We start from the raw sequence: 14,703 nt of genomic DNA, 5'->3' as shown, positions 1-14,703 counted from the left end.
TATATGTAACACGTGACCTCCCTACGTCACTACGCATTTACGTTAGGTCACGCAGGACAGGACCTAGACAAAAAGTTGTGGTTTAAAAGAGGATATTTTTTATTATTTTTATAATTTTTCTTGTCAAAAATGACAATCGCTTCGCTAGATAAGACCCTTATGCCTTGTTTGGGATCGTTTATAGACCTTTGAAACTCTGTTGTAAAAAACTGTTGAGTGTTGAGTTCAGTTTTAAATGTTGGTGTCTATTGAAGTCCATTAAAATGGTAAAAATCCTGCAATGTTTTCCTCAAAAAACATAATTTCTTCTCAACTGAACAAAGAAAGACATCAACATTTTGGATGGCATGGTGGTGGGTGGATTGTCTGGATTTTTCTTTTGGGTAAATGGAATATTCCTTTACGGGTTGTTTGCCATCCCTCTAACCATTTTTTGCTCATTTTCAGACCCTCCCTAGTCTGGTCTGTAAACATGTATACAGGGTTTTAAAGTCGCCATGAAACGGAAGTAGCGATTACCTTATTTTTCCCGTGGTGACGTATATCGGAGTAAAACGGCTTCTGAAATGAAATAAGGCAGGGCTGGATTTTGAATGTGTCCATCGAGATCTGATTGGATAGTTTGAAGTTGAGTCGTGTTGCTAATTGCTAATCGCTGGATCTTCTCCCGGACCCCACCCACCTGCCATACATATGACCGGAGGTAAAGAGAGATAGTTTTGAGTAGGGGAGGAGATATGCGTTTTTGATTAAAGATTATAAAAAAATTTACTTCAATTTTATTTATATGGCGCTTTTGGCAATTGGTGGTTGCTTCGGAGCAGCTTTGCATTGATACAAGTAGTAGAAAAATCGATAGACAACATAAGTAGCAAAGTACAGCGGCTGAGATTAAACTGAAAAAAGCGAGCGTAGTAATATGTAACGCATAGAAGGGGAAGCTAGGTTAAGCCAAAGTTAGCTGACTCCCGGGGGTGGAGAAAGCCCTGGGAGGAAAAACCCAATGGGAAAAGTCCCACTGAATAAGGAGGCTAGACTGGTTCAACCGGTGGTCGTTTGGCAGGCATCACGTTTGAAGGATGGCCAGTAGATATAAATATATATTAATCTCTCTCAAGGGTTTTTGTTCTCCTAGGAGTTTTCCCACAGGGTTTTTCCCCTGGGGTTTTTTCATCCCCGGGAGAGTCGGCCGGCATTGGCTTGACTTAGCACTTTACTGTATGCGTTGCATTGTTGCTACGCTCGCGTATGCAGTTTGTTCTTAGCGGCTGTTGTCTTCTTGTGTTGTCTATAGATTATTCTGTGTTTTTCCCTACATCTATTCATGTAAAGCTGATTTGAAGCAATTGACAGTTGTGGAAAGCGCTGTATAAATAAAATTGAATTGAATTGAATTATAAAATTAAAAAATAATGATGCTCACAGATAAGTTGTTTGTAAAAAACCACAATATTTCAAAACAAATCACAATTTTTTATTTTCATGGCGACTTTAAGTTCGAGGGGACGTGGCTAAATTTGAGATTGGAGTCGGGGGTCAGGCAGGGTCTGTTGAGCGGGACGGGTGAAATAGTTCATTTTAAAGGTCTGACGCTTTCAGGCCCCGTCTTGCTTTCAAGGGGAACAAATTAAGGATGAAGGGTTTTACGGCAATAATCTGAGCTAGCTTTAATTGCTTGACAAAGGCTTATCGTAATTAGCTACTTTCACATGTGTGTGACGGATTTTGGCGTATTAGCAGTGAGGAGGGTATTACTATCACTTTCAAAAGCTTCTTAAAGGTTTTTCTACCCTTCGATATGTTTTGTATACGGCTGAAATATTTCGAAAAGATAATAGGATAACTAAAAAAAGTCCCCATGTAATCAGAATTTCCGTTAATCAGCTATTGGTTGAAATATGCTAACCTTAAAAAAAAAAAAAAAAAAAAAAAAAAAAAAAAAAATATATATATATATATATATATATATATATATATATATATATATATATATATATATATATATATATATATATATATATATATATATAGTGTGCTCTAAAACATTGACATACAAAACTGGAGTGAATTAGTGGCTTATTGACTTCCATAGTAGGAAAAAACAGTACTAGGGAGTGAATGGGGCTTCTGATCGGTTTAGTTACAAACATTCCTCAAAATATCTTCATTAGTGTTTATCAGAACAAAGAAATTTATTCAGGTTTGTAACAACATGACATTCAGTAAACAATGAAAGAAATTTTCATTTTTGGGTGAACTATTCCTTTAACTCATTCCCCGCCAGCCATTTTTTGAAAAGTTGCCTGCCAGCATTTTTTGAGATTTTCACAAAAGTTTCACAAAATGCCTTGCAGTAAAATTTTCTTCTAAAAACATACAAATATATCAAATGAAAGAACAGACCCTCTGCTTTAAAACAAACAAACAAACAAAACGGTAAAAAACATTTCATTCTATCTATATTTTTTTTCTGCTTATAAACTCTGAAATATGGGTATTTTTCTTTAAAAATAATTTTTTTTAGCAAAAAGCTGAAATAATAGCATTTTTGTGAAGGAATTTTGTTAGATATCAGATTCAGAACAATTATCAAAACATACACAGAGTTTAAAATTAGTAAATAACGTTTTGGCTTCAGCTTTGTTATAAATTGCGTAAGTAATCGCGGTATTGCAGATTAACATAAAAATTCATCAGGAACACTTTTTATGCAAATATTTTCTCTAAATTGACGAGATAACTCGTCAATGTCGGGGAAAGAGTTAATTGTAACACTGTATAATATATGCCATTATGAATTAACGTCCAACTTAAGCCACAAATCCCTTCATAATATTTCATCAAAATGTAAAAGCTTGCAGCACTTCTCACCAAGCAGTCTTTTTTTTAACCCCTTCCACCACCTGCCATGCTTTCCACCATTGGTAACAGGTCAACCAAGTATCCCTTTTTTCCATTATATTCCCTGTTCCATTTGGAAATATGTGATTTATTATGGAAGTAAATTAATTTAGAATGGCGTTTAAATGTTAAAATGCGATTTATATGAACCGTGAAACTGACTGTACTATCCATTTTATTCATGTCTAATAATATATGGCATCATCTATCCTCAAATAAGCTCCATTAGCAATCTAAACAGTGCATTAGCTTTTATGTTAATAAGTAATTAAGTTTGTATTTTGAGTGATCTTTCAGTCCTGCGTTCCCTTTTCTTTTTTTGTCCGACAGGAGAATGGCACAGATTCGGAAGCTGGGCTGTGATGGGATGAGGACCAACTCTCGACCGGAGCTCAAAGTTTCTCATGTGTCAGCCAGACAAGAGATCCTCACCAGCCTTGTGTCAGCTCTGGACTCTGTGGTAAGACTCCGGCACTGGCTACTTACAGCATGCAAGTTTTCCGCTGCATTTTGGTGGCTTACGCCCTTGAAATGTGTTTGCAGTGCTCCGCCATGTCCAAACTAAACGCCGAGGTGGCCTGTGTCACCGTGCATGAAGACAGCGTGATCGCAGTAGGAACAGAGAAGGGAAGAATCTTCCTTAACTCCAGAAAGGAGATACAGACGGACTTCCACAAGTTCTGCAGTAAGTTCGCGTTACTTGTGTGCTTGAATCACCCTGTTGAGGTTCTTTATATGATAAACAGCTTATCAGTAGGATATTGCGTTACTTCTCATTTAAACGTGGGGAATATTAGGGCTGGACCACTGATCTATATAAATAACTGGATTGCGCCGCGCCGCCATGTTGGTATGCCCAAACATTCTATTAAATTAAAGGCAGGATGCATGATTTTTGAAAAAAAAAAACACTTTGGAAAAGGGAGTCGGGCTGACTACCAAAACACACTTGTAGGCAATCATCAGTAAGGGGCGTGTTTGTTTAGGTGATTTCAAATGTCAACATTGGCTTTCAGAGATCATGCACCCCGCCTTTAATAGGATGTTATCAGATTTTAATGATAAAACAGTACTTTACCAGTCTCCGCTTTTATATCTGAAGTCTCCCTGTACATTATTACAAGCAAACGTTCTAAGCATGTACATATTTATTTATTGAAAGTTATACATTTTACTTTTAAAGCAGTAAATTACTATACATTCATCTTCATTACAGTATCAAATCAGTGGACAGAACGCAGCATATTTATTATTAACCACAAACGTGCTCATTCTGAAATATAAATAAATAATAATGCTTTGTACCATATGTGCATGCAATAATTTGCTTGTTTTGTAATTATATTATGTTATACAGTATTGTTCGTACAGTAAAATGCGTTAACGATGTTAATGAAACAGTTAACACAACATTTACATTTGATTCAGCAATATAAAGACAACACCCAATTTCGATGCCGCTGTGCTTATAAAACAATAGAATATAAGTTTTCTTTACTTTACGGGTTACATAAACTTGTTCAGAGAAATAACGCTGACCGTGTACCTTAATGTAAAAAAAAACTTTATTTACACCTGTGTCATTAACAGAATGCAGCAGACACACTAACCTTAACGTTTTCTAGAAATCCCTTATCCTACCTGATTAAAACATAAACATTGCATATAACCACAGGATTACCGTACTTTTAGTTCTATAAGCCGCACCGGAGTAAAAGTCGCATCATTCAAAAATGTGTCATTAAGACGAAATAACATAGAAAAGTCACAGTGGACTATACGTCGCGTTTATTTAGAAAATTATTTCACAAAATCCAAGCCGAAGAACAGACATTTAATCTGGAAAGGCAAGTTATTCAACTAAACAATAGCAGACAGAACAGCAGGCTGAATAGGTCTTTGTACATTAAAAGTAATATTATCATTTATTTAAACGATAAACCATAGCATACAGCACTTACCTGGAAGGTTGAATAGTCTAAATTAACCGAACAAGCCAACTAGCCTGAAGTTCGCATACTTGTCATTCCACATTACAGAATCCATTGAATTACATAAATACAGAGGCAGCATATAGCGGACTCTCGCGGCTGTAGACGGTAATGTTGTCTCTTGCCTTTTGAATTGTCAAAATTAATTCATACTGACTTACAAGGCACACCTGACTATAAGACGCAGCACCAGCCAAGTTATGAAAAAAATGCGACTTATAGACCGAAAAATACGGCAACAATTAATTTACGTACACATATCTTAACTGACTTATATGCTGTAAACCGGGTGAATTTACATCATGATTTTGAATGTAAGTCAACGACGTCCTCTGCCGGTTGGAGATACCAACATGGTGGCCCAAACTCTGCGATGACTTCACCTCTCGCTGATACGCTGATAAGCATTCTATGCGCAATCCAGTCATTTATATAGATCAGTGGTCTGGGCGCGTATTTTTGAGATGAATGGCAATATCTGGTAAAGCACATAAAACCGTTAATGATAAACTTTATTAATTTCGAAGAGGAAATTTACTAATAGTAATAAAATGAAAAATAACTAAATGACTAGATGAGAGCAAGATACTAAACAAAACCAACATGGATGACCAGCGACTCAACTGGCAAAAGTTTTCTGTCATTTATGAACATTTGAAAACTTTTTATTGAAATTTTTGATGAAGAATTCAAAGATATGAAGATTAGACAAATAAAATATGAAGTCTAATATTTCTATTTCATTAATAGCTCAGACAAAATCATAAGTGGCTCTGGTCTGGGGGGGCAGTGCCCCCCTGGGACCCTCAAACTCTGGTGTAGAGATTGATAGATGATAATATTCTGCAGTCTGTTACTGGTTCTTTATGATGTGGTATAAACAGTCTGTCAGAACACTGCAGTCAGCCGAATAGCTGTTTTAATAATTTTTGGAATTTATTTGGAAAAAATCTGCGGAAATTTGAGAGAATGTGTTCTGTAAATACTGAAAATAAAATCCAAAATACGCACTTATATTTAACAAATCCAGTTAGCCACTGAATACACCAAAACAAATGAGGAATTGAAGCCACATGTATGTATACCGTCAATGACGGACGCTAAAATCTGCGGAAATCCGCAGGGTTTTCAGCGGATATCTGTGGGCGCGGATTCCGTGCGGGACTGTTCATGCTTAATGAGCTTCTGTGACCATTTTGCTTTACAAAGACAGTAAATGACCGGTGTTATAAGGTCCATCTGGAACTTATTTACAGTGCTGATAAACAAGGAATGATGGCTAGCGGATGCTGCTAGTTGGAAGGAAACTATTTCAACCACGCTGTAGATCTATGCAGACACAATAGAATAAAGCTATTCAAATGGCAAATTAGGATGAAGCTAGTAAAAAAAGTTAAAGAATAATTCACATAATGATAGGAAAATTCTCTTGACCCATCCCAAATGTTGTATTTTTGAGTCAGATTTGAGTCACCACATATAGCGCAACTGACTTGAAGCTCTCCATTCTCAAATTTTTTGTTAGTAGTTTCCACAGAAGTCAGTGATAATTTTTTCTCTCTCCACAGAAGCGTCTTGTCTTCAAGCACTAACTTCAGCAAACTCCCACGCTAAAGCTCCTGATGTGGACTGCAGCAGGACAGGCAAAGACTGCAGCCAGCAGGCCAGACCGAGAAACTTAACAGACTCTCACTCCAACATCTTCGTCTTGAGGAAGATGGTGGAGGAGGTTTTCAGCGTGCTATACAGTGAGAACCCGGCTGCCACGGTTTTTTTGAGTTCTTCATATTGGATGTGGCCGAAAAACACAGTTATGCGATGAAATGTGTGTTTCAGGTGAGGCTGTTGGGAAGAGCAGCCTGGTTCCTGTGCCTTATGACTGGATTCTTAAGGATCCCAGCTCGGTGGTTGCCTACGGTCTTCCTGACGGTGTAACTTTGAGAAAGCCTTCGGAATACGACACAAAGACCTTAATGAAGATCTTGGAACAGAGTAACCGAATTCGCTTTATAGTAAAAAGGTCAGTCGTGCAATTTAATTTTGATTTATTACAAAGCTCTTGCATTTGGAATTGTGACACTGCTAATATTGTTCTTGTATGACAAATTGTGTTATTTTTTTATTTGTCAGATTTTAGCAATATGCTTTATTTTCCAACAAAACATGAGAATTATGGAATTCCTACATTTTTGTTTTATAGAACACCAGAGGAACCCTCACGGGATGCCAAATCCTGTCCGGAAGTCAACCATCACTCTTCGACCTCAAAAAGCTTAAGCAACCACGCCACTGTTAAACCCTCCGTCCAGGAAGTGTCTGCTAGCAACTCAATGCTCTCCAGCTTCCTGTACGGCATGCCCATGTCCTCCCAACCCCACCCAGACAGCAAGATGGACCTAAAGCCCACATCACTGCACAGCGTAGGTAAAGAGAGGCTGGGCATGTGGGCACCCGCTGATGAGAAAGTCGTGCAGGCCAAGGAATGTGCTGACAATGGTACGATTTTTTTGGCTGTTTGTTATTTAGGGTTCCCACGGGTTTTTGAAATCCTTGAAAGTTTGTAATTCTGGGGGAAAAATTCAAAGCCCTGGGAAGTTTTTAAAATACACGGGTGATTCTCACAAAACCATTGAAACACCACGGCACTAATGATTTTAGCTTTAAAATGTGTAATATAGTAACATTAAAAAGCATCAGAATTAACACAATACTGTGTTCTACCTTGCACAATGTGTGATTTCAACATAAGAATTTATAACTGGAAATTTTATCTCATTTTCTGCTGAAATTCTCATTACCGCAATGTGTCCGGCTGTGTTTGAACGTGCGTTATGTTGTAATTTAATCAAATTAACACAAAAATATTAAGAAAAAAATAAATGGATGTTTTCCTAGACTACTTTAGATGACAGAAAAAATATTTACTGAATATTCATGTATAATAATAATGAAGAAAAATTAGGAAAATGATGTGTCCATGCCTGATGTTCTCATCCTCCGCAACACTTTTTGAGAACAGTTTAAGCACACATACAGAATTTTAATAAAGTTTGATTTTGAGTGACCAAGCACATGGACCAGTTACTTCAAGATGGCTACCAGGTAAGATCATTTTTTTACAGTTAATTTGAAATATTGTCTTGTCAGAATTCTTACACGACATTTTGATTATCATTACCGCAACAGATGCTTATTAAATGTTAATTTAATTAATAGAAGCATAATACTTTGATTTTAAATGCATGTGCAGAATCTCCAAATTATGTTCTTTCAGGTTTGTCATGTCATTTTGAAAATATGTCAGTGTTGATGTTTTCTGACTGTTGCGGTAATGAGATTTTTTAGGACTAATTTTTTAAATTATGTTACAAAAAGTGTAAATTGATAAGTAAAAGTTTTTAAATTAATGTTCCCATTTACTCCAGACTTTGTGTTTCAAAGTCTGGTGGGAAAAAAAGTAAATTTAAGCAATTTTTACATTTTCATGCTTGACATTTTTAAAACCAAGTTTTCGTGAGAATCACCCACAGATACATAGATACAGGTAATTGAAAGTGCTTGAATGTATTTTGTGCAGGAAAAAAAATCCTTATTATTCCCTTTGTAGTATAGGATAATATCATACATTTCTAGACTTTTTAAGCACACATGCTAAACTGTTCACTTTAAATGCTTATATCTCCTGTATGCGAATTTTGATACCAAAATGCTTTTTTGCATAGTTGTGTTTGACACAAAAAAAAAACGTCTCGGGTTACGTATGCAACTGTTGTTCCCTGAGAAGGGAAAGAGACGCTGCGTCTCCCTTGCCAGACTTCCTGCATCCCTGTAACGTCTTTGGCAATATTTCAGATAGCGATATACTTCCTGGCTTCCGCTTCACCCTGTCTTTGTCGTTAAGCCTCACTATTGGTTGAATTTAATATACACATTCAGATGCACTTACCCCTGGAGGCGTTCCCAAAGTGACACCACAGTGACGCAGCGTGAGTTCCCATGAAAGGGAACTGTAACAATGTATCTTAAAAGGTAACACGATGTAACCTTGCTCTCACTTGAAATGTGTCCCCACATTTAGTCCTTGAATTTGAAGGTATTGGACCTTGAAAGGTCCTTAAATTTGAAGTTAAATAAGGTATGGGAACCCTGGGTCCAGTAGTCAGGTCGGACTCGGGTCTGATTTTCTCAGGTTTGTCTCGGGTCTTTCTTTTAAAGAATTATTTATGCATGTCGGGTTCAGGTAAAAAGTGATTTGGTTCGGGTACATTATCTTGCAATGTTGTAGTGTTGTAAACTAAAGCCTACGTAAAAATAAATGGATTACTCTGCACTAACTTCCTGTTTTCATTTTATGGGGTCTTTAGTATAATATCATACATAAGTGCTGAAGCATATGGAAATCATTCTCATTTACATGCTTGTATCTGAGACCCTGTATCTCTCTTGCAGGCGAGCGAATAGGGCTGGCAGGAGATATTGCCCAGAACCCTCCCAGCATCCACGTCTCCAAGCGCCTTCTGTTCTCTATAGTGCATGAAAAATCAGGTGGGCGACAGACTGCACACACACACTATTACAGCGTCTGGCCAATGACACGACTGGGCTTCATTTCAGGGGCTTTTATGGGGTCGCAAGCAATGTGCCTCATGAACCTAGGACAGGATGCAAGTTTGTTAGAAATCTGTTATGAAATCATTCTAAAATGTTATTGCAGAATTGCTTATAGCTTATAAAGTTAATATAATACAGACACTGCCATATTGTCATTTATTTACTAAAGGAATTATGCAAATCACAAATAACTTTACTATCAATTTACATTGCAAACTGCAATGTCTTTGCATTACACATGGTGTGGCATTAAACCATTTGGGTGGTTAGCGAATAACATATAATACCGTACACAAAATTTATCTTTCAGTAAATAAATGATTGTATTGAAAGATTACACAGGTTACTTATAGGTTAGTATCAATGTGTTCAGATGTAGCTGTAGTTGTCAGGACACAAAGTCTGGTCTTATCCTGGCAGTACGGGTGATAGTAATGGGACTTTAGCCAGGTCACCTCGGTTTCAAACTTCTGTTCCTCACAAAAAACAGCATGAACTCTTCAGTCACCGTAGAGAGTCAAGACCTGCATTAATTGTCTAACATACTTGTAATAAACTGTGTATGCGTTTAGTTGAGATTGTTGTATTTTTGTTTAGCACAAGAAGCCACGTGATTATAATTTTAAATATTTTGTGCTCAGAAAAATACGACTCATTTATCAGGGAGACGGAGGACATCAACACTCTTCGCGAATGTGTTCAGATCCTTTTCAACAGCAGATATGGTGAGTTATAGCAGCGATGCCGAAACACGTACAGCTATACGAAACGTGTCTATTTTAATTTAAAAGTAAGCTAAGTAAGCCTCAGCCTTGTTTGGCTGACCAATGGCAGACGGACAGAAGCATGTTTGAAAAAAGGCATATTTGCATGCTTATAGGAGAGACATGACACACTTTGCCTTGAACTTCTAATCTGAATTAAGCCCTTGACTTGTTTGATTTAGCTGAAGCATTAGGCTTGGATCACATGGTTCCTGTGCCATACCGGAAAATCGCCTGTGATCCCGAGGCGGTAGAAATCATTGGAATTCCAGACAAGATTCCCTTCAAGAGACCATGCACTTACGGAGTGCCTAAACTCAAACGGATCCTGGAGGAAAGGCACGCGATCCGCTTTGTTGTTAAAAGGTGGTTAAAAGGACTTGGTTTCTCTTTAATATTAAAATGATGAATATAGCAATTTTTGTGATGCGATGTAAAAGATTTAATTACCGATAAAGTAATTTTTTGTCATGTAATTAACTGTGAGGCTCATTGAAATGAAATCCAGACATTGGTGCTGAATATACAGTGTTTTTAATTTGCCTTACAAGAAAAAAAAACGTCTAGCTGTCTTTGCCATCTGGCGGAGTAGCGCGAGGCATCCGAAGTGGAGCGTCATGCTGGTTGTGGTAACCGCTGCCATACACCAGCCAGCATGAGACCGCTGATTTGGCGTAATGAGGAAATCTCCTGCTGCTCGGCACCAGACATGCGTAGACAGTATTGTAGCGTTTCAATATGTTACAAGTGATATCACAAGAACTAACGGTTACCTTGTATCTCCCGCAGAATGTTTGACGAACGCATTTTTACGGGTAAGTATTTCTTAAACAAATCTGAGCAGTATCAGTTTGGCTACAATTTACTTTTTAAGACTTATTTTTGCAGTTTTTATCTAACCTGACCTTTAAATTACATGAATTGGTGTAACCCAGCAGCACTATACAATTATATACGGAAACTTTTAGCAGTTTTTAGCATCAACAATAATTATTTTAAAGAAATATTTATGAAAAATCTCTCATTATTTACGCACCCCCATGCCTTTCCATATATGTATGACTTCCTTTTCTTCAGTTAATTCTTCATTTTAAATCCTGTTAAAGGCGGGGTGCATGATCTCAGAAAGCCAGACATTTGAAATCACCTAAACAAACACGCCCCTACCACAATAAAATCTGGCCCATCTTTTGATAGACCCGCCCCACACATTACTGCAGATTGGCTACAAGTGTGTTTTGGTACTCTGCCCGACTCCCTTTTTTTTTCAAAAATCATGCACCCCGCCTTTAAAAGTGTTAGAGAGTGTAATGTTTTACTTTTAATAATTGTCATTTTGATTTTTTCACATACTTTGTTAGCTGCTGGTAAAGTAAAAGAGGACGGGCTCACCCCTGAGGACTGTTTTCCAGATGGGCTCAGGGTACCAAGCTCCTCACTAGAGCTGATCAGCAACACTCACAGTAGCAGGTACGGGGTCTCCTTCCCCATTACAATAAAAAACTTGTGTCAGCATGTTCTTACAGTGCATTCGTATTGTCCTGTAGGGGTGAAGATTAACCAACTGGACATTTTTTGTCTGTAAATATTCTGAAAGGGCAAAGTGACCCTGTATTGAAATTCAGGAGTAAATCTTGTAATCTAATAATGAGATCATGAGCATCAAAGTTAATTTTCACTCATTGATTGGCCTTACTCACCCAGTAATATCAAGGTTAAGTAAACAGTAAATCACAAAAATTATATGATTCACCAGAATCTGATTAAATGCTTGCACATGTTTCCTCTTTCAGATCGACTAGCTCTTGTGTCAGTCCTTTGGCTGAATGTGAAGCTGGTAAGTTTGCAAAATGGCCCTTTCATTTCATTGTTAAAATTAAGACTTTTGGCTGTATTTCATGATTATATAAGTGTGTTATTTTTCAGGGCCATCCGGGGACTGTCTAACCATGAAAAAGATCAAAACGGAACCCCCCGATGGTGAAATCATACAGGTGACAGTGCCAGGTATGTACAGTCCCCCAGTCCAGACACAAAGCTCATGCTGACAGTTATTATGTCATAAATTGGCATGATCCATTCAAACCTTGGTGGCTAAATCCCGGGATACACTGCTGGATTTTTGCCCTCCTATAAGATCAGGGTTTCCCGCAGCACTTTCCAGTTCAGGCGGCCCGCCTAAGCTGGGAAAGCCTACCGCCTTAACTAGGTTTTCAAAAAAAAAAAATCCGCTGCATAAAAAGGCCGTCAAGTGCATCGTGGACATGAGAGAAAGACGTGGTCCGTCATCTGTCTGGAGAATAACTAATCAGTTGATAAAACATATTGTAGAATAGCGCGGACGCGCTTCACACCGCGAGCGTGCACGCGCGCCACACGGCCGAAATGCTCTGTCAACTGTCTGGGGGGTAGCCAGTTGATAAAACGCGTGTCCGTGAGAACTGCGCTAGTGGTAAAATAAATACCGGTACGCAGGTCGTAGCAGCAAACACACTGTGCGTTGATCATGCTGAATTTCGGACACTGTCAGAAATCTATCGTAGGCTATCTTTGGACACAAAACCGGGAAAACGGCCGTCTTTGAACCTCTCTCACTGTACGACATAGGAGCACCGATGAAGACCCACTTTAACAGAAATCTCGACGATTGTTTCACGATGGCAATCTTTCATCTAGGACAGCCAAAAATCATGCAGTGTATCCCCGGGCTTAAAACAATCTCCCTTCTATTTCCCATTACACATAATTACTTAAAGGAACAGTATGTAAGAAATTTATATCAATTAATCATAAAATGGCCCTGATATGTCACTAGACATTAAGAAATAATTTTCATTTAGTTTTAGCCACAAGTTTTTGATTGCAATACCAGTTTTGGCCACAATCCTACATACTGTTCCTTTAATTTTAGTATTTAAATCAGGGTTCCCACAAGTCCTTGAAATCATTGAAAGTTTGTGAATCTGGGGAAAAAATGTAAGGCCCTGGGAAGTTTTTGAAAATATACATACATAGATACAGGTCATTGAAAGTTTTCTGGAAAAAATCCATGTTTTTCCCTGTGTAGTGTAGGATAATTTCATAAAAATTCTAGACTTTTTAAGCACACGTGCTAAACTGTTTGCTTTAAATGCTTATATCTTCTGTATGCGATTGTTGATTCATACCAAAATGCTTTTTTGCATAGTTGTGTTTGACACATGAAAACGTCTCGGTTTACGTATGTAACTGTTGTTCCCTGAGAAGGGAACGAGACGCTGCGTCTCCCTTGCCATACTTCATGCATCCCTGTAACTCCGTCTTTGGCAATATTTCAGATAGCGATATACTTCCTGACTCCTACATCACCCTGTCTTTGTCGTTAAGCCTCATCATTGGTTGAATTTGATATACACATTCAGACGCACTTACCCTTGGAGGCGTCCCCAAAGTGTCACCACAGTGACGCAGCGCAAGTTCCCTCGAAAGGGAACTATAACAATGTACCTTAAAAAGTAACACGATGTAACCTTGCTCTCTCTTGAAATGTGTCCCCACATTTAGTCCTTGAATTTGAGGGTATTGGACCTGGAAAGTCGTTGAAAGGTCCTTGACTTTGAAGTTAACTCAGGTGTGGGAACCCTGTTAAATCCTTTCGAATGCTTTCCATATAGTGTTAAAGTTTACGTCTACCTTATCTCCCTTTCATTGTCCACTCAGAGTCCAATGCTTCTACAGAGGAGCCGAGCGAGCCTCAGGCTGAACGGGTGACCCCTGACCTCTGTCATCAATTGGAGTCTGCAGCAGGTAACAGCATCTATCTGCTTGTGTGTCTGGACATAGCCCATCTAGACGGCCACATCCATCTTCTCTCTTGGCTCTAGGGGGAACGTAGATAATCCCAAACACATGACATATCAAAGTCTTTAAGATAACGCTCTCCGATTTTTCATCCAGTACCAAATCCCTTAACCCAGTCTGTACCTGCAGCCCAACAAGCTGCAGTCCACACCAAACACCCATTTGTCATTTCAACCACTTTTTATAAAGTAAAACTGGTAAGATTAGAGTTTTACATTTCAACTCCAAACCCAATACCCTAAACTTTCCCGATCAGTAGCCAAACCTGTGCTCTATGGTGTGCTAGTACAAACCCAAACTACCCACGTAGATCCCCAGTTTTAGCTTCTTAATGTAGTCATATACTGAGAGTTGGTATGAACACTCAACTGCAGTATTGCATATTTTTTTTATTTAATTTTAAGATAAACAGTTTTATGGAAATATTAAACAATTAAATGGATACTCCACTTTTTTGAAAGTGTGCTCATTTTCCAGCTCTCCTAGAGTTAAACATTTGATTTTTGCCGTTTTGGAATCCATTCGGCTGATCTCCGGGTCTGGCGCTGGCACTTTTGGCATGGCTTGGCACAATCCATTGAATCTGATTAGACCAT

At 38.2% G+C, this 14,703-nt stretch overlaps 1 protein-coding gene across 7 annotated transcripts in view; it reads left to right on the top strand.

The window, feature by feature from the left end:
• The window catches only part of gtf2ird1 (GTF2I repeat domain containing 1), a 43,210-nt gene that overhangs the window by 17,519 nt on the left and 10,988 nt on the right, over positions 1-14,703 (top strand). For 6 of the 7 annotated variants that reach the window (XM_055200529.2, XM_055200531.2, XM_055200534.2 and 3 more), the window contains 13 exons: positions 3,232-3,361; positions 3,445-3,586; positions 6,461-6,640; positions 6,729-6,912; positions 7,093-7,388; positions 9,342-9,437; positions 10,145-10,228; positions 10,450-10,633; positions 11,057-11,082; positions 11,629-11,737; positions 12,061-12,104; positions 12,194-12,274; positions 13,967-14,053. In XM_055200529.2, the coding sequence (XP_055056504.2) occupies positions 3,236-3,361; positions 3,445-3,586; positions 6,461-6,640; positions 6,729-6,912; positions 7,093-7,388; positions 9,342-9,437; positions 10,145-10,228; positions 10,450-10,633; positions 11,057-11,082; positions 11,629-11,737; positions 12,061-12,104; positions 12,194-12,274; positions 13,967-14,053 (1,639 nt within the window). In that variant the 5' untranslated portion in view covers positions 3,232-3,235. Of the gene's footprint in view, positions 1-678; positions 704-3,231; positions 3,362-3,444; positions 3,587-6,460; positions 6,641-6,728; positions 6,913-7,092; positions 7,389-9,341; positions 9,438-10,144; positions 10,229-10,449; positions 10,634-11,056; positions 11,083-11,628; positions 11,738-12,060; positions 12,105-12,193; positions 12,275-13,966; positions 14,054-14,703 lie in introns of those variants that run through there. The other variant, XM_055200532.2, reaches the window with a different exon arrangement.

This window comes from Misgurnus anguillicaudatus, chromosome 22, assembly GCF_027580225.2.
Source record: "Misgurnus anguillicaudatus chromosome 22, ASM2758022v2, whole genome shotgun sequence".
NCBI classification, from domain to species: domain Eukaryota; kingdom Metazoa; phylum Chordata; class Actinopteri; order Cypriniformes; family Cobitidae; genus Misgurnus; species Misgurnus anguillicaudatus.
The sequence above is the reverse complement of the archived record's forward strand: the minus strand, read 5'-3'. Positions and strand labels throughout refer to the sequence as shown.